Source organism: Stenella coeruleoalba (genome assembly GCF_951394435.1).
Source record: "Stenella coeruleoalba genome assembly, chromosome: 1".
In the NCBI taxonomy this organism is placed as follows: Eukaryota; Metazoa; Chordata; class Mammalia; order Artiodactyla; family Delphinidae; genus Stenella; species Stenella coeruleoalba.
In genome coordinates this window covers 120,361,786-120,389,386 of record NC_137169.1, presented here as the reverse complement: position 1 = coordinate 120,389,386, position 27,601 = coordinate 120,361,786, and the positions used below count along the sequence as shown (strand labels likewise).

Below are 27,601 nucleotides of genomic sequence, written 5' to 3'. Positions count from 1 at the left end.
CAAATTTGCTCTGATAAAAAATAAAAATTAAATTGAAAAAACAAACAAGAAGTAAGGAGATATAAGCTGTCGGGGGTTTGCCTTCGTACATTCCACTCTAATTCACAGCCTGCTTACACGATTTCCAGGAAGACTCTGTTGCCCAACTCCCCTGAGTTGTAAATGTAGAAATTTTGCCGCCTTGTGGCCGTTTCCCACAAGATCGGCTTTAAACCACAGCTAATGGTCACTTAATATTCACAAGGACTCAGGGCTGTAAAGGACACCTGCCCTCAAAAAAATGTTCTGAGGTAGGGAGTAGTGAAAAAAACTCAAAAGAGAGGAAATTTTTCAAGAAGATCATATGAGAGGTAAGTTTTACACACTGATTAAAAAAATAAAAAGGAAAATGGATAAAAGGTCAACATCAGGAATTATTAGACTCATGCAAATCTAATCTACGAAAAGGTTTCGACACACACCAGGCAAATGACCACCAGCAAAAAGTCTACAAACAATAAATGCTGAAGAGGTTTTAGAGAACTCTAGCTGCTGGTGAGATGTAAAGTGGTAAGAGCCAATAATGAGAACAGAAAAGAACTGCATTTCAAAGTAAAAATTGAGGTACCATTCAATCCAGCAGGTCCACCGCTGGCCTTTCACCTAAGAAGACCAGAGTCAAGAAGACACAGGCTGGCAAAGGTGCACTGCAGCAATATTCACAAAAGCCAAGACACGGAAGCAACCAAAATGTCCATCAACAGATGAATGGACAAAGAAGAAGTGGTCCATGTCCACAATGGAATATTAGCTGTGGAAAACAATGAAACAATGTTCTTTGCAGCACCATAGATGATCCTAGAGATAATCACAGAACATGAGGTAAGTCAGAAAGCAAAAGACAAATATCTTATGATATCACTTCTAGGTGTTATCTAACAACTGACACAAATGAACTTATTTCCACAGAGAAGACACAGACCCAGAAAACAAACTCTGGTTATCTAAAACGAAAGGTGGGAGTAATGGATAAATTAAGATTAGGGTTACCAAACCTATACCAATACATATTAAATACATATATCAAAAAGACAGACCATATACCAACGCAGGGGTACAGATCACTGTGTATTAATTTACATGAGAAGAGGATCTGTCCATGTGTATATATATATATATATATATATATATATATATATATATATATATATAAAATGTACAAATGAAACAGATTGTGTACACTTAGTACAAATAATATTCTAATAATTACCCTGATTAGTAAAAATAAATTAAAACAACGAACAAGAAGTACTGAGACATAAACGTATGGAGGTTTTCCCTGGCACATTCCATTCTAATTTACAACCTAGGAACACAACTTCCAGGAAAGGTCTACTGCCCTAGTAACCAGATTTGGGAATGGAGAAAGGCTGCCACCTTGTGGCCGTTTCTCACAATAGCAGCTTTAAACCCAGTGCTAATGGTCACTTAATATTAACAATATTTGCAGGCCTGTAAACGACACCTGCCCTTAAAAAAAATCCTGGGGTCGAAAATAGGCCAAAAAATTCAAAAGAGGGAAACCTTTCAGAATTCAGAACAATGATAGTGAAAATGATCCAGGGCCTTGGAAGAAGAATGAGGACAAAAATTGAGAAGATGCAAGAAATGTTTAACAAATACCTTGAAGAATTAAAAAAGAAACGCCTAGAAGAATTAAAGGACAAACAAACAGACATGAACAATACAATAACTGAAATGAAAAATACACTAGATGGAATCAATAGCAGAATAACTGAGGCAGAAGAACAGATAAGTGACCTGGAGACAGAATGGTGGAATTCGCTCCCACGGAACAGAAAAAAGAAAATAGAATGAAAAGAAATGAAGACAGCCTAAGAGACCTCTGGGGCTACATTAAACGTAACAACATTCGCATTATAGAGTTCCCAGAAAGAGAAGAGAAAGGACCTGAGAAAATATTTGAGGAGATTATTTTCGAAAACTTCCCTAAGATGGGAAAGGAAACAGTCACCAAACTACAGGAAGCGCAGAGAGTCCCAGGCAGGATCAGCCAAAGGAGAAACATGCCGAGACACATAATAATCAAATGGACAAAATTTAAAGACAATGAAAAATTACTGAAAGCAACAAGGGAAAAATGACAAATAAAAGACAAGGGAACAGCTGATTTCCCAGCAGAAACTCTACAAGCCAGAAGGGAGTGGCATGATATATTTAAAGTGATGAAAGGGAAGAAACTACACCAAGAGTACTCTACCTGGCAAGGATCTCATTCAGATTCGATGGAGAAATCAAAAGCTTTACAGACAAGCAAAAGCTAAGAGAGTTCAGCACCAACAAACCAGCTCTACAACAAATGCTAAAAGAACTTCTCTAAGTGGGAAACACAAGAGAGGAAAAGGACCACAAAAACAAACCCATAACAATTAAGAAAATGGTAATAGGAACATACATATCGATATTAACTTAAACATGAATGGATTACATGCTCCAACCAAAAGACACAGGCTTGCTGAATGGATACAAAAACAAGACCCATATATATGTGGTCTACAAGAGAACCACTTCAGATGTAGGGACACATACAGACTGAAAGTGAGGGGATGGAAAAAGATATTCCATGCAAATGGAAATCAAAATAAAGCTGGTGTAGCAATACTCATATCAGATAAAATAGACTTTAAAATAAAGAATGTTACAAGAGACAAGGAAGGACACTAAATAATGGTGAAGGAATCAATCCAAGAAGATATAACAATTATAAATATATATGCACACAACATAGGAGCACCTCAATACATAAGGCAACTGCTAACAGCTATAAAAGAAGAAATCGACAGTAACACAATAATAGAGGAGGAATTTAACACCTCACTTACACCAGTGTACGGATAATCCAAAATGAAAATAAATAAGGAAACAGAAGTTTTAAAAGACACAACAGACCAGATAGAGTTAATTGATAGTTATAGGACATTCCATCCAAAAACAGCAGATTACATTTCTTCTCAAATGCGTGCGCACGGAACATTCTCCAGGATAGATCACATCTCGGGTCACAAATAAAGCCTCAGTAAATTTAAGAAAATTGAAATCATATCAAGCATCTTTTTTGACCACAATGCTATGAGATTAGGAATGAATTACAGGGAAAAAAATGTAAAAAACACAAACACATGGAGGCTAAACAATATGTTACTAAATAACCAAGAGATCACTGAAGAAATCAAAGAAGACATCAAAAACTACCTAGAGACAAATGACAATGAAAACATGATGATCCAAAAACCTATGGGATGCAGCCAAAGCAGTTCTAAGAGGGAAATTTATAGCTCTATAAGCCTACCTCAAGAAACAAGAAAAATCTCAAATAAACAATCTAACCTTACACCTAAAGGAACTAGAGAAAAAAGAACAAAAAAAAAGAACCCAAAGTTAGCAGAAGGAAAGAAATCATAAAAATCAGAGCAGAAATAAATGAAATAGAAACAAAGAAAACAATAGCAAAGGTCAATAAAACTAAAAGCTGCTTCTTTGAGAAGATACACAAAATTGATAAACCATTAGCCAGACTCATCAAGAAAAAGAGGGAGAGGACTCAAATCAATAAAGTTAAAAATGAAAAAGGAGAAGTTACAACAGACACCGCAGAAATACAAAGCATCCTAAGAGACTACTTCAAGCTATGCCAATCAGATGGACAACTTGGAAGAAATGGACAAATTCCTAGAAAGGTGTAACCTTCCAAGACTGAACCATGAAGAAACAGAAAATATGAACAGACCAATCACAAGTAATGAAATTGAAACTGTGATTAAAAATATTCCAACAAACAAAAGACCTGGACCAGATGGCTTCATAGGTGAATTCTATCAAACATTTAGAGAAGAGCTAAGACCCATCCTTCTCAAACTATTCCAAAAAATTGCAGAAGGAACACTCCCAAACTCATTCTATGAGGCCACCATCACCCTGATACCAAAACCAGAAAAAGATACTACAAAAAAAGAAAATTACAGACCAATGCCACTCATGAATATAGATGCAAAAATCCTCAACAAAATACCAGCAAATAGAATCCAACAACACATTAAGAGGATCATACACCATGATCAAGTGGGATTTATCCCAGGGATGCAAGGATTCTTCAATATACACTAATCATTCAGTGTGATACACCATATTAAAAAATTGAAGAAGAAAAACCAGATGATCATCTCAATAGATGCAGAAAAAGCTTTTGACAAAATTCAACACCCATTTATGATAAAAACTCTCCAGGAAGTGGGCATAGAGGGAACCTACCTCAACATAATAAAGGCCATATATGACAAACACACAGCAAACATCATTCTCAATGGTGAGAAACTGAAAGCATTTCCTCTAAGATCAGGAACAAGACAAGGATGTCCACTCTCCCCACTATTATTCAACATAGTTTTGTAAGTCCTAGCCACGGCAATCAGAGAAGAAAAAGAAAGAAAAGGAATAATAATTGGAAAAGAAGAAGTAAAACTGTCACTGTTTGCAGAAGACATACTATACACAGAGAATCCTAACGATGCCACCAGAAAACTACTAGAGCTAATCAATGAATTTGTTAAAGTTGCAGGATACAGAATTAATGCATAGAAATCTCTTGCATTCCTATACACTAACAACAAAAGATCAGAAATAGAAATTAAGGAAACAATCCCATTCACCATTGCAACAAAAAGAATAAAATACCTAGGAATAAACCTACCTAAGGAGACAAAAGACCTGCACTCAGAAAACTATAAGACACTGATGAAAGAAATCAAAGATGACACAAAGAGATGGAGAGATATACCACGTTCTTGGATTGGAAGAATCAATATTGGGAAAACGACTATACTACCCAAAGCAATCTACCGATTCAATGCAATCCCTATCAAATTACCAGTGGCATTTTTTACAGAACTAGAACAAAAAATCTTAAAATTTGTATGGAGACAGAAAAGACCCCGAATAGCCAAAGCAGTCTTGAGGGAATAAAACAGAGCTGGAGGAATCAGACTCCCTGACTTCATAGTATACTACAAAGCTACAGTAATCAAGACAATATGGTACTGGCACAAAAACAGAAATATAGATCAATGGAACAGGATAGAAAGTCCAGAGATAAACCCATGCAACTATGGTCAACTAATCTGTGACAAAGGAGGCAAGGATATACAATGGAGAAAAGACAGTCTCTTCAATAACGGGTGCTGGGAAACCCGGACAGTTACATGGAAAAGAATGAAATTAGAGCACTTCGTAACACCATACACAAAAATAAAAACAAAATGGATTCGAGACCTAAATGTAATACAAGATACTATAAACCTCTTAGCGGAAAACATAGGAAGAACACTCTTTGACATAAATCACAGCAAGATCTTTTTTGATCCACCTCATAGAGTAATGGAAATAAAAACAATAGTAAACAAATGGGGCCTAATGAAACTTAAAAGCTCTTGCACAGCAAAGGAAACTACAAACAAGACAAAAAGAAAACCCTCAGAATGGGAGAAAATATTTGCTAACAAATCAATGGACAAAGAATTAATCTCCAAAATATATAAACAGCTCATGCAGCTCAATATTAAAAAAAACAAAGAACCCAATCAAAAAATGGGCAGAATATCTAAATAGACATTTCTCCAAAGAAGACATATATATGGCCAAGAAGCACATGAAAAGCTGCTCAACATCACTAATTATTAGAGCAATGCAAATCAAAACTACAATGACGTATCACGTCGCACAAGTTAGAATGGGCATCATCAGAAAATCTACAAACAACAAATGCTGGAGAGGGTGTGGAGAAAAGGGAACCCTCTTGCACTGTTGGTGGGAATGTAAATTAATACAGTCACTATGGAGAACAGTATGGAGGTTCCTTAAAAAACTAAAAATAGAATTACCATAGGACCCAGCAATCCCACTACTGGGCATATACCCAGAGAAAAACATAATTCAAAAAGACACATGCACCCCAATGTTCATTGCAGCACTCTTTACAATAGCCAGGTTATGGAAGCAACCTAAATGCCCATCGACTGAGGAATGTATAAAGAAGATGTGGTACATATATACAATGGAATATTACTCAGCCATAAAAAGGAACGGAATTGGGTCAGTTGTAGAGACGTGGATGAATCCAGAGACTGTCATACAGAGTGAAGTAAGTCAGAAAGAGAAAAACAAATATCGCATATTAATGCATGTATGTGGAACCTAGAAAAATGGTACAGATAAACCAGTTTGCAGGGCAGAAATAGAGAGACAGATCTAGACAACAAACGTATGGGCACCAAGAGGGGAAAGTGGTGGGGGTGGTGGTGTGATGAATTAGGAGATTGGGATTGACATATATACACTAATATGTGTAAAATAGGTAAGTAATAAGAACCTGCTGTATAAAAAAATAAATAAAAAATTTAAAAAAAGACTCCGCGATTCCACTGCATGGGGCACAGGTTCAATCCCTCGTCAGCGAACTAAGATCTCACATGCCACATGGCGCAGAAAAAGAAAAAAAAAAAAAGGAAGACACAGAGTGTCTGGTGTCTGAATGGATTACAGAAACAATAAAACCTAAGTAACTATATGCTGCCTATAAGAGACTCACTGAAGATTTAAGGAAACACACAGATTAAAAGTGAAGAGATGGAAAAAGTTATTCTTTGTAAATGGAAACCAAAAGAAAGCAGGAGTAGCTATACTTAAATCAGATAAAACAGACTTTAAGCCAAAGACTGCAATAAGAAACTAGAAAGGTCATTATACAGTGATAAAGGGATCAATGCAAAAACAGGATATAACATTTGTAAATACTTATGTAACCAAAATATGAGCACCTAAATATATAAAGCAAATATTAACAGACCTGAAGGGAGAAATGGCAACATAGTAATAGTAAGAGACTTTAATAGTCCCTTTCAACAATGGATAGGTAATCCAGACAGAAAATTAATAAGGAAACATTGCACTCCAACTACATTAGACCAGATGGCTTTACTGGCGAATTCTACCAAACATTTAAAGAATTAATACGAATCCTTCTCAGACTCTTCCAAAAATAGAAAAGGAACACTTCCAAATTCATTTAATGAGGCCAGCATTAACCTGATACCAAAATCAGACAAAGATGCCATGAGAAAAAAAAATTACAGATCAGTATCCCTAATAAACATAGATGCAAAAATCTTCAAAAAAATATTAGCAAACCAAATTCAACAATATATTGAAAGGACCGTGTACCATGATCAAGTGGGATTTATTCCAGGAATGCAAGGATGGTTCACAATCTGCATACCAATCGATTTGATATCCCTCACTAACAAAATGAAGATAAAAATCATATGATCATGTCAATAGATGTAGAAAAAGCATTTACAAAATTCAACATACATTCATGATAAAAACTTTGAACAAAGTGGGTATAGAAGGAGTGTACCTCAACATAATAAAGGCCATTAGGACAAGCCTCCAGGTAACATCATACTCAATGGTGGAAAGCTGAAATCTTTTTCTCTAAGATCAGGAAAATAAAAGGATGCCTACTCTTGCTACTTTTCCTCAACATAGTACTGGAAGTCCTAACCAGAGCAATTAGGCAAGAAAAAGAAATACAAAGCATTCAAATTGAAAAGGAAGAAGTAAAATTGTCTTTTTTGCAGATGACATAATATTATACATAGAAACTCCCAAGGGTTCTTTCAAAAAACTGTTAGAACTAATAAATGAATTCAGTAAAGTTGCAGGATACAAAATCAATATACAAAAAGTAGTTGTATTTAAAAACACTGACAATGAGCTATCCAAAAGAGAAAATAAGAAAACAATACCATTTACAACTGCATCAAAAGAAATAAAATACCTAGGAAAAAATTTAACCAAAGAAATAAAAAAATTGTATACTGAAAAATATAAAATATTGATGAAAAAGTGGAAGAAGACACAAGTAAGTGGGAAGTTATTCTGTGCTCATGGATTGGGAGAATTAATATTGTTAAAATGTTCATACTACCTAAAGAAATCTCAAATTCAATGCAATACCTACAGAACTCCAATGGCATTTTTCATAGAAATAGAATAAACAATTCTAAAATTCATATGTAACTACCAAATACCCCAAATAGTGAAAGCAATCTTGAGAAAGAACAAAGTTGGAAGTATCACATGTCCTGATTTTAAACTATATTACAAAGGTATAGTAATCTAAACAGTATGGTATTGGCATAAAAACAGACACATAGATCAATGGGACAGAATAGAGAGCCCAGAAATAAACCCATGCATATTTGGTCAATTAACAAAGAAGCCAAGAATATACAATGGGGAAAAAATAGTCTCTTCAATAAATGGTGTTGGGAAAACTGACAGCCACAAGAATGAAACTGGACCTCTATCTGATATCATATACAAAAATCAATTCAAAATGGATTAAAGACTTGAATGTAAGACCAGAAACCATAAAACTCCCAGAATAAAGCATAGGGAGTAAGTTCTTTGACATCAGTCTTGTTGATGGTGTTTTGGGGTTTGTCACCAAAAGCAGAGGCAACAAAAGCAAAAAATAAACAAGTGAGACTACATCAAACTAAAAGTTTCTGCACAGCAAAGGAAACCAGCAGTAAAATGAAATGGCCACCTATGGAATGTGAGAAAATATTTGCAAATCATATATTTGATAAGGGATTAATACACAAAATATATGAAGAACACATACAATTCAACAGCAAAAAATCAAACAATCCAACTAAAAACTGGGCAGAGGAACTGAATAGATATTTTTCCAAAGACACACAAAAGGCCAGCAGGTACATGAAAAGGTGCCCAGGACCACTAATCATCAGGGAAATGCAAATCAAAACCACAATGAGGGGACTTCCCTGGGTGCAGTGGTTAGGAATCCGCTGCCAGTGCAGGGGACACAGGTTCGATGCCTGGTGCAGGAAGATCCTACATGCCATAGAGCAACTAAGCCCACGAGCCACAACTACTGAGCCCACATACCACAACTACTGAAGCCTGCACACACCAACTATTGAAGCCTGCGCACCTAGAGCCCATGCTACGCAACAAAGACAAGTCACCGCAATGAGAAACCCACACACTGCAACGAAGTGTAGCCCCCGCTTGCTGCAACTACAGAAAGCCCGCGTGCAGCAACTAAGACCCAACACAGACAAAAAAATATAAATAAATAAAAAAATTTAAAAACTCCTTATCTTAAAAAACAAACAAAAAAACCCTACTCAATGTAAAAGTTGTGAGCTAAGTTTTATTCAGGGACCTTAGAGAGGACTATAGCACAGGAGACAGCCTCTCAGTAGCTCTGAGGGGCTGCTCTGAAGAGGTGGGGGAAGAGCCAGGATATACATGACTTGTGGGGCTGGGAAATACATGTAGTCAAGCATGTATCTTGGTAAAAGATGACTGCTAATCACAAAGAACAGATATCTCAAGTTAGTAATTGTAATGCTTTTCTGCGTATGGGAAGATTCAAGCATTTGGGGTCATTGAAATTTTTCCTTAGATATGCATCGTAGCTATCTAGGAGCCCAAAGCACAGAATGTTTCATGCTGTTCCCCATCCATCCCATCCCATTCTTTTTTAAAAAATTAATTAATTAATTAATTTTGGCTGTGTTGAGTTTTCACTGCTGCATGAGGGCTTTCTCTATTTGCGGTGCATGGGCTTCTCATTGTGATGGCTTCTCTCGTTGCAGAGCATGGGCTCTAGGCGTGCGGGCTCAGTAGTCATGGCTCGCAGGCTCTAGAGTGCAGGCTCAGTAGTTGTGGCCCATGGCCCCACTTGCTCTGTGGCATGTGGGATCGTCATGGATCAGGGCTTAAGCTGTGTCCCCTGCATTGGAAGGTGGATTCTTAACCACTGTGCCACCAGAGAAGTCCCCCCCCACATCCCATTCTGAATTCCCCTCAGAGCGCACAGATGGTGAGCAATCTCAGTGAGTTGCAACTTAACCCTTTTATAAATGGGATGATAAGCCACACTCTTTGTTCTTTTTGTTGAAGTCTTGGTTTGCTGCCATGGGGGGCAAATGACTCCATTTTTGGCCTGTTACTTTTTTTTTTTTTAACATGAGGCTGTATTGTATAATTGAGATTTGCTATGAGAGTAGAATTTAAATGTTCTCACCACACACATGCACACAAAAGATATGTGAGGCAATTGATGTGTTGACTATGTAGATGGAGGGAATCATTCACAATGTATATGTGTATCAAATCACTACAAATATCTTACAATTTCATTTGTCAATTATACCTCAATAAAGCTGAATTTTTGTTAAAAAATTAAAACATCTTTCAAAAATGACCCTTTGGGGACACACAGCAAACTTGGGCTGAAGTCTTGCTCCTCCAACCCAACTGTAAAGATGCCATAATAGCAAGAAAGTTGATAGATTCCAGAACTTAACATAATTACTGTAACAAAAGCCTGGGGGAGAAAAAATAGTGATTCAGTTCCTGAATGGGGAAAAAAATGAGAGTCAATATGTAAGAGTGCCAATACCATGAAAATGGATATTCTGGGTGAGAACTTAATTGTGCTTTTTTTCTTTCCCTCTCACATTGTTTCTTCAAGATGGTTTCCTAAAAATTGATTTGCATATATAATTTTATCAGATAATGCCAAATTCCTTTGCATGCAGTTATACAATTTTGCATTTCCATCAGCAATGTATGAGAGTGTCTGATAATTCATAGCCATGCTAATGGAGTATGTTGTCAAATTTTTGGATTTCTGATAGGTGAGAGAGTTGAGAGTTGAGAAATGGTGTCTCAGTGTTGTTTATTTACATTTATTTATTTATTTTTATTTTTGGCTTAGTTAGGCCTTAGTTGCGGCATGCAGGATACAGAGTGCGTGGGCTCTGTAGTTGTGGGCTTAGTTGCCCCACAGCATGTGGGATCTTAGTTCCCTGACCAGGGATCAAACCCATGTCTCCTGCACTGGAAGGTGGATTCTTAGCTATTGGACAACCAGGGAAGTCCCCCAGTGTTGTTTTAAACTGACTTTCTTATTATGAGTAAGCTCCACTGTCTTTTTGTTTAAGACATTTTTCTGTCGTTTTTGTGAACTGCCTATTTGTGAATTTTGTCCATTGTCCTATCATGTTATGGATCTCAGTTTCTTAATGTAAATCAGCCTTTTGTCTGTGGTACAAGCTGCAGTTTTTCATTTGTCTTTTGCTATGTTTGTAGCCCTTTTTGCCATGCAAAAAAAAATATTTATAATCTTTAAACACTTAAATGTATCAGTCTTTATTATCATTTCTTCTGATTTTGGGTACTAGTTAAGAAAAGATTTCCCCTCTCCCAGTTCTAAAGAAATTTATCCCTGTGTCTTCTAGGGCTTGTATGGTTTCATGTTTTTAATTTTAGATCTCAAACTATTTTGCTAATGTTTTCAAGTCTTTCATATTCTTACTGATTTTCTACCTACTTGTATCAAACTATGACTGTGGATTTATCTATTTTTCTTTTCTGGTTTGTTAGTCTTTTATTTCATGTATTTTGAAGCTCTGAATTAGGTGCATATACATTGAAGATTGTTATGTCTTTATGTTGAACTAATCTTTTTATTATTATGAAATGTCCTCTTTACCCCTGGTAATATACTTGTCCTAAAGTTTACTTTGTCTCATATTAATATAGTTCAGCTTTCTTAAGAGTAATATTTTCCAATTTCTTTTAACTTATGAGTTTTAATATTTAAGAATATATTATATTCTTGCATATCTATATGTACATTATATATATATATATATTTGTGTATTATTTAATTGGTTCCTTTTAAACGCCAGTATGATCAACAGAAGAATGGCATAATGATGTCAAGTAACATCGCTTGACCTCTTCCTATTTGTTCATTTATTAGGCATGTATTATTTTTATCACATCAATAGCAGAATAAAATGTAATTTTGAAAAAAAAAATGAAAGCCAGTATGAAAAATCTCTGCCTCTTCATTTTGGTGTTTAGACCATTTACACTTAGTGTAATTTTCCAGAAGGTTAGGTTTAAATTTACCATTTTGCCATTTGTTTTCTATTTTTATGATCTGTTCATTGTCCCCTTTTTAATATTTTCCTGGTTTTTTTGAATTATTTTATTTTATTTAATTTCCACTTCTGGCTTATTAGCTATATATATATTTTGTTGTTGTTGTTGTTTATTTACTTATTTTGGCTGCGCTGGGTCTTAGTTGCGGCATGCGGGAGATTTGTTGTGGCATATGGCATCTTTAGTTGCAGCATGTGGGCTTCTTAGTTGTGGCACGCGAACTCTTTAGCTGCGGCATGCGTACAGGATCTAGTTTCCTGACCAGGGATCAAACCCTGGCCCCCTGCATTGTGAGTGTGGAGTCTTACCCACTGGACCACCAGGGAAGTCCCATTAGCTGTATTTTTGTATTAGTTTTTTAGTGGTTGATCTAGAGTTTACAATTGCATCTTTAACTTATATTCTATCTTCAAATACTATTATACGACATGATAAAATGTAAAAATCATACAAGTATACTTACATTTCTCCCATCCATTCTTTGTTGCTGTTCTTGTCATACATTTCACTTTTACACGTTATTAACCTCACAATACACTATTATTATTTTTGCTTAAACAGATATCTTTTAAATAAATTATAGTTTATTTATGAGAATCATTATATTTACCATATTTATTATTTCTGGGATCTTTATTCCTTTGTATAAATCCAACTTTCTATCTTGTATCATTTCCCTTCAGCTTGGAGAACTTCAACATTTCTTTTACTGTAGTACAATATGTTACAGACCACCTCTCTCAGATTTGTCTGAAAATATCTTTATCTTACCTTGGTTTTTGATGAATATTTTTGTTACATGAAAAGTCAGGTTTTTTTTTCTTTCAGAGTATTAAAAATGTTCTATCTTCTGACTTGCCTAGGTTTTAATGAGAAAGCTGTTGTCATTTTAATTTTGTTTCTCAGTACATAATGTGTATTTTAGTTCCTCTTATTGCTTTTCATTTTTCTCTTTATCAGCACTTTTCAGCAATGTGATTATAATGTGCTTTTCTTTTTACACTTACCCTGTTTGGGGTTAGTTGAGATTCTTGGATCTAGGGTGGTAGTTAAAAACAGTATAAAACAGTGTTATATCTGAATTCCATATGGTCAAGAAGCTAGAGAAAAGACTGAACACGCTAAGTAGAGACACGGAAGATATTAAAAAATCACAAATAGAACTCCTAGAAATGAAAACCATATTGTCTTAGATGAAAACCACACTGAAGTGACAGCATACTAGATATTGCAGAAGACTGTTCAGTGAATTTGAAGATAAAGCACTAGAAACCATCCCAAATGAAACACAGAGAGAAAATTTACCACAGATTACCTTAGATTTCTGAGAATAAAAAGGTGAACTTATTGAAATGAGACAAGCTCCAATGTGCTGGAAGATGTGAGAGAGGTAGGGAAGATTCTAAAAGGCAAATAGGATAGAGGTTTAGGAAAAAAGATAGATAAAAAGATTGCAAAGAGCATACAAGACTATGCTGAGCTTGTATAACATAGTTTCTGTTAAGGATCCATTTCCCCATTAGCCACACTAGAAACACCAGAATAATTTTTGCCATTTCTCCTTTCTCTATTCTCTAAGCCACGCTAAATTAGTCCGATGAATTACTTTCCTGGTTTCTCTAGTATTCATTCTTTTCACTGACACCCTAGTTCTGGCTCTTTTTCTGTTCGTCTGGACGTCAATATGGTCTTCTAATTAATTTGCCATTCATTCTAAACTGTGTTGCCAAATTATTTTTCCTAAGGCACCACTTTGATCATGTCACTTTTTTTTGCTATAAAATCTTCAAAGGCTCCGCTGCCCTCTGAATAAAAGTTTGGACTGTGTTTCACCTGCAGTTCAAAGTCTTACCTACTTCTCCAGCTTTTTGTCTTATGATATAGCTGTACTAAATTATCTGTTATTTCCAACAAACTTTCATTTTACTGCCTCTTACTTAATCATTAATGAAAACACTTACTGAGTACCTACAATGTGGCATTAGTCTAAATGACAGGGATAGTCACTTTCCTTCAACCTAGGTTCATGGAAATCTGATCACCTTCATACAAATCCATATAATGAAGTTTCTGAACTTTCAAAGTTGAAGATCAGACCTCAGATAGAGGTAAAATCACTATGGTACAGTCACTTAGGAAGTTTTACCTGAAATAACCAACTGCCATCTATGTTCAGAACATTATGGAATGAATTATTTGCATGACGTTCAGAGAGAACACAGAAAACAGACCACAGAAAAATGCGTAAGAATCAGACTGAAATGAGTGAAAAAGGTCCAATTTGTCCTGCACAGAACAATTTCCCTCTGCTTGGGAAAGGATAAGTGATCTGTACCACAAGAATGGAAAGTTAAAATTTCCCTGTGCTTTGGTTGAATGCTTTTGTACGTAGAACATGCATTTCATCCCTTTGACAAATATTTTTAAGTATCTACTAACAGGCCCTGTGCTTGGTGTATATGTCAATTTGAGATGGAGCTCCTGAAAAGGCCCAGAGTCAGAGAAATGAACATTTAGTAGTATTGTTTATGGTATTTATGTTTCTCCATGAATAAAATCAATGCCTTTTTGGCAGCAAAGTGAATTATTAAGGTGGGTAAGAGTCTAAGTAGTGAGTACAAGTGAATTATCGGCCAAGAATCTACCATAGGAATACTGAGTAAGCATGACAATGTGTATTTCTAATGGGAAAAGTCACCTCAGATTTTAAGCTTCTATTAAAGATGGCCCAGACTCACATGTGAGAAAAGGCATGTGGACTTGTTTAGGTATTTAAGCATTTTCAAGGGTCCCTTCTAACTCTTAATATTATAAAGCTTATTGTCAAAACCAAATTTTTTATATTTTCCGCTCTTAAAAGGCTACTTTTCCCAGACATTCTATGTCAGGTTTGTCAAAATGCAGAGACAGATTTACCATGGAATTAATGAAAGAAACTTACGCTTTTGGGATCCTCACTTGCGTTGGCCCCTTTTAAATAAATAAATAAGTATTCACTTTTGTACCTAATTTTGACATGTAATTCCATATTGTTCTTTGTAAAAAGAGCCCAAGAATTGTATAAGCTTTAGGTCACAATACACCTAGAAATGCCTCTGGTAGAAACCTTATAATTACTGAAGTATTCTTGTTCACCTCATTTTATTTAATTCTAAGAATTACTATTTCATCCTTCAAAACTCTATTGGACTTTCTCTTGTCAATTTCTGCTGATACTATTTAGTTCAGGGCTTCCTCACTTGAAAACTACATCATGATGATAGCCTGATAGTTGGTTTTCCTGACTGCAATCTCCCTTCCAAATAAATCTATTCTATGTAAAGATGGCAGACTAATTTTCTTAAAAAGAAACACTGCTTATTTTGCAAAATTCCCATCCAAACTCAAGATATTCTGGTGTCTTTCCACTATCACTGATCTTCTACACTTGGGATGCTTAAATGCCCAGGCAAAAGTGACAGTCAATAAGAGGATACTTGAAGCCACAAGAGAAATGTGACACATTTTTCTAGAGTATCATTTTTTTCTTGATAGCAAGTAATTTAAAAGATTATTTCCCCCCTTTTCTTTACTTGCATCAAAGAGATATCAAATTGAATATAAAAAGATAAAATATTTTTGAGCTCAGATGCAGAAAATTAGATTCACTATTATTCTTGGCTCATGACACATTCTCACCACTGGTTCATTCAAGGCTCTCAAGCATTCATTCATTCTTTCATTCAAAATAATACAACAGGGGAATTCCCTGGCGTTCCAGTGGTTAGGACTCCGAGCTTTCACTGTTGAGGGCCCATGTTCAATCCCTGGTTGGGGAACTAAGATCCCAGAAGCCGCACAGCCAATAAATAAACAAACAAATATCCACGAAATCACCACCAACATGAAAACTAGGACATGAATTTACATTGACATTCACCTCTTTGACCCTCCATTGCATCACCCAGCCTCTTCCCACTCAAGGTAACACTATCTAAATCATCATTCTCTTGCTTTTCTTTTTAATATCACAGGTGTGTGTGTGTATATATATATATATATATATATATATATATATATATATATATTCCTAAACAGTTTTGGGGGGGCAGCTTAGAAGTTATTAACTTTATAAGAAGTCTATCACATGCTGTATGTAATTCTTAGACTTACTCTTTTCACTCAATATTATATTGCTAGGATTAATGCACATTATGGCATATAACTGCAATAAATTCATTTGGAGTGCTGTATAAATATATTCTAATTTATTTATCTATTCTTCTACTCCTAGATGGGCATTTGGGTTGTCTTCAGATTTTGATATTAAAGAGAATGCTCATATGAACAATCTTGTGTATGTCCTGGTACTTGTTCAAGTTTCTTTTGGGTATATACCTGGAGCAAAATGGTAGGTCAAGGGGTTACCAAATGTTTATCTTTACAGGGTAATGACAAATTTTCAAAGGAGGCTGTACCAATTTATACTCCCACTAGAAATGACTAAAAGATTCTGCTGATCCACATCCTCTAGATATGGTCCAACTTAAAAAAGTTTTTTTAAGTTATGGTAACATATGCACAATATCAAGCCTACCATTTTAACTATGTCTAAGGGTACAGTTCAGTGATATTAAGTACATTCATATTGTTGTGCAATAATCACCCACCACATCCATCTCCTGAACTTTTTCATCTTCCCAAACTGAAACTCTGTGCCCATTAAACAATAACTCTCCTCTCCCCAGTCCTTAGCATCCACCATTCTACTTTCTGTGTCTATGGATTTCACTACTCTAAGTACCTCGTAGTGGAATCATACAGTATTCACACTTTTGTGACTGGCTTATTTCACTTAGTGTAATGTCTTCAAGGCTCATCTACATTGCAGAATGTGTTAGAATTTCCTTAAGACTGAATTTTATATATATATATATATATATATACACATATATATGGACACATTTTGGTTATCCATTCATCCATCTATGAACACTTGGATTGCTAAGTATAAGGGAAGAAGGGAAAATTGGAGTTTGAGTGAAAGAACTGGATAGGTTCAGTCTGGGATATCCAAACGGAAATGCCCAGTTGGCAGTTAAGTTACTAGGTCTGAGAATCAGAAAAGAAACCTGAGCTACAGATATTATTTCATGAATTATCAGTGGGTAAATGGTAACTGAAGCTACTGAAGAAAACAAGATGACAGGGAAAGTGAATAGAATGAGAAAAAACTAGTTCAAGGATTATGTGCTAGGTGGTTTAATAAGAACCAGTAACAATAACAGTTAACACTTATTGTGACCTTTCTATGAGCCGGGTACCATTCTAAATATTTTGCTCAAATAATTAAAAAAAAACAACTTTGGACTTATTATTATGCCATTTTACATTTAAGGAAACCAAGGCACAGTGCAGTGAAATAATTTGCCTGAAATTGCACATTAAATTGAGTGGTGAAGCCAAGATTTAAAGACAGGTAGCCTGACTCCAGAATTTTGTTCTCAACCCTATACAAACCTCACAGTAATTCTGGAAGGTAGGTATTTTTACCTCTACTTCATAGATTAAAAAAAAAATGAGGCTCAGAGAAATTAAATTAACTTGCTAGAGTAATACAGCTTGCATGAAGTAGGATTACGATTCAAACGTAAAGACCATATCCTTTAATACGTCAGTTATGAGAAGAGATTTAATTTCTCTCATAATCTTTTACAATGCCTCACCTAGTACTAAATATTTGTTTAAAAATGGTATTATTATCCTTAATTATTACTACTAATAATGTAAGAACATTGAAGTTTAGCTCCAATTTACCTTTCACAGGAAGTTACTTGAGGTTGTACCACAACATAAAAAAAGTATAAACTAAGGCGGAAGATGTGGGTCCAGGAAATAGTGACTCGTACCCTAGAGAATAGTGAAAGGAAGTCCCAGTACAAAAGCCTATAGTAGTCATAGAAATTGGAGCAGGACAGTGAATTTTTGGACAGTGGTCTTCATGGAGAAGACTTTGAAATCTAAAAATTAATACAATGAGACTTTAGAGATATGATAAAGGAATCTGGTAGCATGTAGTAAAGATGTCACTGAATTGCCTCTAGCACTGTTCTTGAACAAAGGGCATTAGGGTCATGATATTGTTGCCCTAGAGAAGGAAATGTTATCATAGCAGACAGTTCTGTAGTAAATATTCACATAGGAATAATTGAAATGCTTTTTATTACTGTATTTCACTGATTGTAAGACTTTTCTCTCCATATTTTAAACCTCTGGATGGGATGCATCTTACAATCAATGGTGTGTCATGGTTTAATTATTTTCTTTCTTAATAGTACATAAAATAATAGTGCATCTTCTAATCAATAGCATGTTGGATTTGATCAACTATGTGTGCCACAAACAGTTTTATATGCTTTATAATATTACTCTTTCGAATTTAATCTTCCTAACAGTTTCATGTAGCTGATGCTATTACTATTTTATAGACAAGGAAACTGAGGCTCAAAGATGTTAAACAAGGCTTCCCTGGTGGCGCAGTGGTTGAGAATCTGCCTGCCAATGCAGGGGACACGAGTTCGAGCCCTGGTCTGGGAATATCCCACATGCCGCAGAGCAACTAGGCCCGTGAGCCACAACTAGTGAGCCTGTGCGTCTGGAGCCTGTGCTCCCCAACAAGAGAGGCTGCGACAGTGAGAGGCCCGCACATCGCGATGAAGAGTAGCCCCCGTTCGCCGCAACTAGGGAAAGCCCTCGCACAGAAACGAAGACCCAACACACCCCAAAATAAATAAATAAATAAATTTATTTATTAAAAAAAAAAGATGTTAAACAATATGCTCAAGGACTGCTGTCAACTCAGTGGCAAAGCCAGAATTGAAAACCAGGTCTGGGGAATTCCCTGGCGGTCCAGTGGTTAGGACTCAGTGTTCTCACTGTCGGGGCCCTGGGCTCAATCCAGAAACCTCGTGGTATGGCCAAAAAGAAAAAAAACAGAAAAAGAAAACCAAGCCTTACTTCAAAGGTCATGCTCTGTTGCACCTCAACATTTACCATGGGTGATACAAAGCTGAATAAAAACCATCGAAGTTGAATAGTTCAGGTGGGATGAAGTTTTTCCAACTCCTCCAGAAAGAACCAATCTTGCCCTCATCTGTGCTCCCATAACATTTTATGAGTACCTCTGTGGATGTTAAATGTCACCTGCCATATCAGCAAACATAGGATATTGTGGCCATCAAGCCATCAGCCACTACATCAGCCCTGAGGCAACTCAGGATAGAGAAAAACAAACAGGCTGCTGGTCACCAAGCTGTCAGCCACTGCAGCTGTCCCCAATGGTGCAACCTGAGGGGATTCAGGATGGAGTAAAAAACAGGATACTGGCCCTAGACAGTTAAGGTGCATATCAAAGGAAGGATTTCAATAAGCCCAAACTCTTGCATCTTCCCATACACAGCTAAATTCATTAACTTGAGATGTCTGGTTTTTCTTCAATTAGCAGTAATCTTTTGATTGCCAACTACCTGGTTTTTGTTGCAAAAACTCCTATATATCCTTGCTCCTCCCTTACCTCTTTGGAGCAGTGTCTCAGAGCTGAAAGGCTGCCTCCCGGGCTTAAGGCCTCAGAAAGTCCGCACGGAATAAAATATAACTCCCAACTTTCAGGTTGTGCAATTTTTTTCAGTTGACACCTCTAGTATATGTTGTTATAATGTATAACTTACAGGGAAGTCAGTAGTAGTATCTTAATCACTCTTTCCAACCTTAACAGTGCCTACCACTGAGCCTGACACATGAAGAGAAGCTCAATATCTGTTAAAAGGAAACAGGGTCTCTGCCACTAAGTGTAAAGAGGAGACAAGAAATGCACATATAACTAATAAAGGCCAAATATAGTGTTATAGGAAAATTATAAATAAAATGCATTGGGAGTTTACGAGAAAAGAAAAAAAACGACAGAGAGTACAGGTCAAGGGGAAACAGTTCAGCCAGCTTCCAGATTTTCCTACACACTCACACAGACACAGTCTGGAAAAGCTGAAAAGGCTGAAACCAAGCTAATGAGACAATTTCTCTACCCATTTTAAAATTTAATGAGTTACCAGCATTTATAGACTGAACTTGTAAAATTTCATATAAAATCAGGGTTTTTGGATTTTCTTGAAAAATGGGAAGGTATTGGAAACTGGGTGCTCATTCTCCAAGGGAAATTGGTTGGATGTAGCAATTGTTCCCTTCAGATAAAGTCAGTGCTCCCTTGCTCATCGTAGTACCTCCCACCATTTTCTTACGCCCACCCAGTGTAAAATACTTTATACCTGACCATGATGGGTATTTGGGTTTAGGACCCCTTCTCAAGACAAACCGCTCACTGCTTCATTACACACCGGGTATTTTCAAGCACCGTGTCTCTGCCTGGAAAGACTTTGCTTTCTACAAAAGCACTCAGACTTCTCTAAGCGACTGCTTCAATTCCTTCTACTAGCTTTCTCTGACCATCCCCTCAACCGGGTCACCGCAGCATTCTGGTCATACCTCTATTAAAACCCCAATCACACCGTACGTACAAGTTTTTCTCTTTTACTAGGATGTGAGTGCCTGGAAGCCAGCGGCCCACGATTCATTGACGTTCGCGCCCCAAATCCGTGGCCCGGCATCTAAACACAGGCATTCGGTACGTGAGGTCAAACTCCCCACTTTACGCAAACCCAGGCTAAACTACCTACTCGACCTTAGATGTGGGACTGAGACAGAAACGCAGACGAGTCAAAACAAGTGGACTCTGGGCGAGAAGAAAGCACACTCCAGCGCCACCGTGAGCAAACGCTGCCGGACGACGTTCCGCCTCCGTAACTCCGTTTCAGCGGCTCCAGTTCCAACTCTCGCGAGATTCGGCCTGAGCGCCAGCCCATAAGTCCCAGAGACATGCAGCTCGGTTTCCGCGGGATTCTCGCGGTAGCGCGAACCGCCAGGAGAAGCACTTCCGGCGCTGCGCCCAGGAAGCGGAAGTGAGGCTTCCAGGCTGAGAGTGAGGCTTCCAGGCTTTTGGTGTGTTACTCGGCTGTCCTGAAATCTAGGAAAGTCGTTTTCCTTTCACTTTCCCTGGCTTTCGAGCGCTTCCCCCCTGGCGGGTGGGAGTGCAGAGACTGAAGCGCAAGATGAGCACCATGTTCGCAGACACGCTGCTCATCGTGTTTATCTCCGTGTGTACGGCTCTGCTCGCCGAGGGTGAGAGCGGCTGCTTCTCTGACGTTTGATCAGTCCCCGAGGGAAGGATCCTAGGCCCTGGGTCCCTCGAGCCTAGGGAGAGGTCGCGAGCCTTGGCGGGGGTGGGAGTGGGTTTCATCTCCATTCCAGGGAATCTTACCTCCAGGAGCGGGAGGGGTAGTGTGGAATCGATTGCCGAGGTTTCTTCGGTCTAGGGGAGGTTTCACTTGCGTGTTTGTGAAGACACCTTCGTATCGTGTCACAGTTTTGGTTGAAAATTCAGTTGTCTTAACGTTTGAAAAAAGTTAACTGTTGGTGAATACAAAGCAAAAAATTGAAATCCATTCTTATCCAACGGTAACCACTAATAAAGGCTGTTGTGACCGTTCCAAACATTTCACTATTAGCATGCTGCTTTTAATGTTTCAGGTATAACCTGGGTCCTGGTTTACAGGACAGACAAGTACAAGAGACTGAAGGCAGAAGTGGAAAAACAGAGTAAAAAATGTGAGTATGGGGCTTCCCTGGTGGCGCAGTGGTTGAGAGTCCGCCTGCCGATGCAGGGCACACGGGTTCGTGCCCCGGTCTGGGAAGATCCCACATGCCGCGGAGCGGCTGGGCCCGTGAGCCATGGCCGCTGGGCCTGCACGTCCGGAGCCTGTGCTCCGCTACGGGAGAGGCCACAACAGTGAGAGACACGCGTACCGCAAAGAAAAAAAAAAAAAAATGTGAGTATGGCAACATCCTTTAAAAACAGTTTCAATACATCAGGCTCACTGAGTGCATGTTCACAGTACATATTTTAGGAGCATCAACTGATGTAAAAACTTCATAGGAATACAAAGGTGAATCTGACTAGAATTGAAGTCTGTTTAGAAATATAAGATTTTCTTTTTTTTAAAGAAAAGTTTTTTTAATAAATTTATTTATTTATTTATTTTTGGCTGCATTGGGTCTTCGTTGCTGCGTGCAGGCTTTCTCTAGTCGTGGTGAGCGGGGACTACTCTTCGTTGCGGTGTGTAGGCTTCTCATTGTGGTGGCTTCTTGTTGTGAAGCACGGGCTCTAGACACACAGGCTTCAGTAGCTGTGGCACGCAGGCTCAGTAGTTGTGGCTTGCGGGCTCTAGAGCACAGGCTCAGTAGTTGTGGCACACGGGCTTAGTTGCTCTGCGGCATGTGGGATCTTCCCGGACCAGGGCTTGAACCCATGTCCCCTGCATTGGCAGGTGGAGTTTTAACCACTGCGCCACCAGGGAAGTCCCCAAATATAAGACTTTTATGCAGAATACGTCATACAAACCTCAGTGGAGTAACTGACAAGAGAGGTACTTATTATGTGCTGTGGTGGTTCTAAAGAAGAGACCCCATTCAGTTGTGAGGGGCCATGGAAGCCTTTGTGATGCAGATAGCCTTGCAGTCCTTCATGCGTAGTTAGAATTTGGACAGAGGATGAGATGAGGAAGGAGTTCCAGACAAAGGATATAGCATATGTGCAAAAAGGGAAATTTTAACTAGTAAGGTGTGTTTGGAGAACAGCAGGTCATAATGATTGGTGTCAATGTAAGTGGTGTCTTCAGGGATAAGCCAACTTTCATTTGGGTCTGATGGTTGAAGGGGTATTTGAGGAAAAGTTTAAGAACAAGTTGAGTTTGTTGTTTTTGAAATAAAACAAGAATTCCACAGGATACAGCTGAGGGGGCTGCTATAGGTATAATGTGAATGGTTCCTTACAAGCTTGATTTGGTTTTCAGTCTCCTTTTCTGCCTTATAAAGATTAACTCTAACTTTCACATCTTAAAATTCTTGTGACTTTCTGTATTCTATGACTTTTCTGTATGTCTTCATAAGAGTTTGAAGTTTTCTTTTTTACAACATCCCATTTCTAATATCCACATAGTAACAATTTGTGGTCAGTTGTGTAAAATTATTCTCCTTTTCTAGAAAAGGAGATTGAGACTCAGGTTAAATGATGTATTAATGTCTCAGAGCAAACAAAGAATTAGAAACCAAATTCAGGCCTTTTAAATTACGGTTTACTGTTCCTTCATTTATTCAGTGTTGTTAATGCACCTCAACATATTTAAAACCAAACTCATTATCTTTACCTTCACACATGTGATCCTTTTCCAGTATTTCCCTATTCAGTGAATGGTACTTCCTTGCTTCCAATGGTGCAAGCCAGAAACCTTACTATACTTTCTTCATTTGGCTTTCAGGACACCACACTCTCTTGGGTTTGCACTTACCTTGTCAATTGGTCGTTCTTTTGCAGTTTCCTTTTTGGTTCCTCTTCTTGACTTCCTGTTGTTGGGAGTGACTCAAAATTTATTTTTTTCCCTCTATACTCCCTTAAGGAACTCATTTATGTGCTCTATTTGCCAGTGACCCTCAAATTTATATCCTTAGCCCTCTCTACTAATGCAAGATTCAAATATCCAGCTATCAACTTGTTAATTCCATTGGAATGTCTAATGTATATCTCAAACCCAACCTGTCCAAATTGAACACTGTTCCTCACTTCCAAGCCTGCTACATTAGTAGCCGTCACAGTGTCTTGGTCAGTGGTAATCCCGTCCTTGTGTAGGACATAAGGACATAATCCTTGTGTAGTTATCTTTGACTCTTCTCCCACAGCCCACATCCAGTACTGTTGGGCTGCCTTCAAATATATCCAGAATCTGCCCACTTTACATCACCTCCACTGCTAACTACCATAGTCCAAACCACCATCATTCTTTGCATGAATTATTGTGATAGCCTCCAGCAAGTGGTCTTGTTTCCCTGTAATCTGTTCCCAAGATAGCAGCCAGAATAATCTTTTTAAAAGTATATCGGGGCTTCCCTGGTGGCGCAGTGGTTGAGAGTCCGCCTGCTGATGCAGGGGACACGGGTTTGTGCCCTGGTCTGGGAAGATCCCACGTGCCGCAGAGCAGCTGGGCCCGTGAGCCATGGCCGCTGAGCCTGCGCGTCCAGAGCCTGTGCTCCACAACGGGAGAGGCCACAACAGTGAGAGGCCTGCATACCGCAAAAAAAAAAAAAAAAAAAAAAAAAGTATATCAGATCATGTCCCTTCTCTGCTCATAACTCTGTGATGGTGTCCCATTTTGATTAGGAGGAAAAGCTAAAGTTTTTACAGTGGCCTACAGAGGTCCCCTGTTACGGCTCTGATCTTCTTTCCCTCTCATTCACTCTGCTCCACCCTCACTGACCTGTTTGCTGTTCCTTATTACACATCAGCCTCGCTCCTGTGCTGGGACCTATCTAATGGCTGTTCCCTCTACCTAGAATGTTCTTCTCTGTGATATCTGTTTACCTAACCCTTGTATCTTCTTCAAATCTTTGTTCACAGCTCACCTCAGTGAGTCTTAACTTGACCACCCTATTTAAAACTGCAGTCAGCCTACCTCCTGTACCACTGCCGCTCCTCATCTTCCTTATCCTGCTGTTTTGTTTTGTTTTGTTTTCATTCATCTGCTACAATGAACGCTTCACTAGGGCAGGGTTCTTTTTTTTTTTATCATTGTTGTTTACTGATGTATCCCATGCACCTAGAAAAGTGGCTGGCACATGGGAAATGTCTAATAAATATTTGTTGATTCAAATACTTCCTTCTGTCACCCTGTATGTGCAGTCCACTCTCAACCCCTGATCCTGTTGTCCTCCTGAAGAGTTTTCAGTCTTTCCACATCTCTTCATTTCCACCACCATCACTTAGCCTAAACTTCTATCACATTTCATTTGATTTACTGTGATAGACTCCTCATTGCTCCACCTGCAGCCACTCAAATTTATTCTGTTCAGTAACACCTGGAGTAGTTTTTCAAAACACAAATCTGATTGTGTTATTTGCCCTTCTTAAAACAGTCAATTTCTTCCCATTGCTTTGAGGACAAAGGTGTGTCCTACAAGGTCTAGCGTGGTCGGGTACCTCCCTCTCTCCCTCTCCGACCACATCTGCGTCATGTTTTTCCCTCCTTTCTATTCTCTAGCCATCCTCTGAACCAATCTTGCTTTTTCCTACTATGGAGCTGGGCTTTTGTATCTACTTTTTCCTCTGTCTGGAATAATTTTCCCTTCTCATTTGTCTAATAAACTCCTAGTCATTCTTCAGATCTCAAAGCCTTATTTAGTCTCCCCAGCAGGATCAAATCTTTGGATCATGGACCTTAATTTATCCAGATACTTCTCCTTAGAGAACTTATCATAATTACAATTTTTTCTATATATGATTATTATTCAAATAATGTCCTCTCCCCAACTGAACTGTAATTTCTATGAGGGCAAAGGCCCTTGTGTCTCTAGCACTTAACACAGGTCCTGGCACAGATTCACTACTTGATAAAAGCATGTTGAATAGCTTAAAGAATAAATGATCTCTATAACATAACATCACATGTATTCTTTGTGAGGAATTGTTCTGCTATGATCATAAACTAGTTAGCCAGCATGCAGAGGCATCCAAAGACAAATTTCTTCATATCACATGTATCATGGAGTAGTCTTACGGAATACAAAACACCTTTAGTTTCGAATTTGTTTTGATTAATATTCTCATACCTTAAATACTTACATGAATTTGCTCTGTAGATTTTGGGCTTCCTTAGTATCCACAACTAATTGCCTTGTTTCTAGTTATCTGTATTATAGAAGTTAAGTCTCCTTCACCTGACACCTAAATTCAAAGTAATAGTTGCCAGGCAAAGCTTCCATGGTTGTATTTTTTAATATAATTGACTAATGTGCTTGTCAATTATTTGAAGATAAGTATGAGGTAGGTTGGTGATGATTGGAATGTCTCATGGCATTTCTTATGGTCTTAAGTCCTCTATTTCAGGTAATCTATCAAAACTCAGTGAACATGCATAGAACAGACATAGAAAACAGATTTATGATTATCAAAAGGGAAGGGTCGGGGGAGGGATAAATTAGGAGTTTGGGATTAGAAGATACAAACTACTATACATAAAATACATAAACAGCGAGGTACTACTGTATAGCACAGGGAACTATATTCAATAGCTTGTAGTAAACTATAATGGAGAAGAATCTGCAAACGAACTTATGTATATATGTATAACTGAATCACTTTGCTGTACAGCAGAAATTCACACAACATTGTAAATCAACTATACTTCAATTAAAAAAAAAACCACAAGAACTCAGTGAGCATGTATTATTTTCATTTATATGATCAGTTGACACGTATGATTGCTTGCTTGCTGTAGAGGTCACCATGATGAGTGCAGTATGCAATGAACGGGCATAGATACTGTCTTCTAGATATTTGTAATCAAATGGATAACTATTATTTAGCATGGGATATTTAATAGGAAGAAATAAGGTAAATTCCCTCTTTGAACAAACGTCTTAATTGCAAACATAATCCCTTCTGACATTCTGTGTTCAAAATTTCGTATGGATCCAGGCAAGAAAAGTTTGTAGGGACCAAATTTATAGATGGCCCATGGGAATTCCCTGGTGGTCCAGTGGTTAGGACTCCACGCTTCCACTGCAGGGGGCACGGGTTCAATCCCTGGTTGGGGAGCTAAGATCCCGCAAGCTGTGCAGTGTGACCAAAGAAAAAAAGAAAAAAGAGAGAGAGATGGCCCAGGCATAGAACTTGTACATAACTATGATTAACATGTTAAAGGATCTAGTGGAAAATGTAGACAATATGCATGAACAGATGGGGATTTTCAGAAGACGGAAACTATAAAAAAGTGTCACATGGAAATGACAGAAATAAAAACATATCAGACATAAAGGATCCTTTGAGGAAATTATCCGATATGCAAGGCCTTAAAAAATTTTATCTCAGCCAACTATTGGAAAATACACTACACCAAGACAAATGAGTAAACAAAGAAGAAAAGGAAGATATGAACTCTAGGAAACAAGAGCTCCAACACAGGACTCAGGTGAAGGGAATCGCCCGGACGATGATGAAGGCAGATTTAGATCTGACATTCTTAGGAATGTCAGCTGTGCACCAGGCTGAGCTTGTAAGAGGGTGCTAGGAGAAACTTCTTCAGGAAAATTTATAATGCCTAGTGATCTGACTTTGTACAGGAAAGATTTAGACAGCTAACTAAGAATTTGGGGCTGAATTAGTGATAAGTACGGAGACGACCAAACAAATTTTAAAATGCCATAAATCTAGGAAAAACTTGCAGGAAGTTAAATAGTTTGCTGCATAAATTACCTGTGAACAGTATTTTCATGATCATAATTTTGTAAATGTTGAACTCACATTTAACCAAAATTACAACTATAACAATGGATTTTATGATGTAACTAGCTTATT

The 27,601-nt window shown here is 37.7% G+C and overlaps 1 protein-coding gene and 1 long non-coding RNA gene across 2 annotated transcripts in view; one reads left to right on the top strand and one right to left on the bottom strand.

The window, feature by feature from the left end:
• The window catches only part of LOC307183077, a 39,584-nt gene extending 18,630 nt beyond the window's left edge, over positions 1-20,954 (bottom strand). The window contains exon 1 of the long non-coding RNA XR_013827349.1: positions 20,822-20,954. This is a non-coding gene — a long non-coding RNA (uncharacterized lncRNA). The remainder of the gene's footprint in view (positions 1-20,821) is intronic.
• Positions 20,955-21,106: 152 nt separating this feature from the next.
• TMCO1 (transmembrane and coiled-coil domains 1) overlaps positions 21,107-27,601 on the top strand; it is a 51,368-nt gene continuing 44,873 nt past the window's right edge. The window contains exons 1-2 of the mRNA XM_079921686.1: positions 21,107-21,318; positions 21,727-21,804. Of these exons, the coding sequence (XP_079777812.1) occupies positions 21,249-21,318; positions 21,727-21,804 (148 nt within the window). The 5' untranslated portion in view covers positions 21,107-21,248. The remainder of the gene's footprint in view (positions 21,319-21,726; positions 21,805-27,601) is intronic.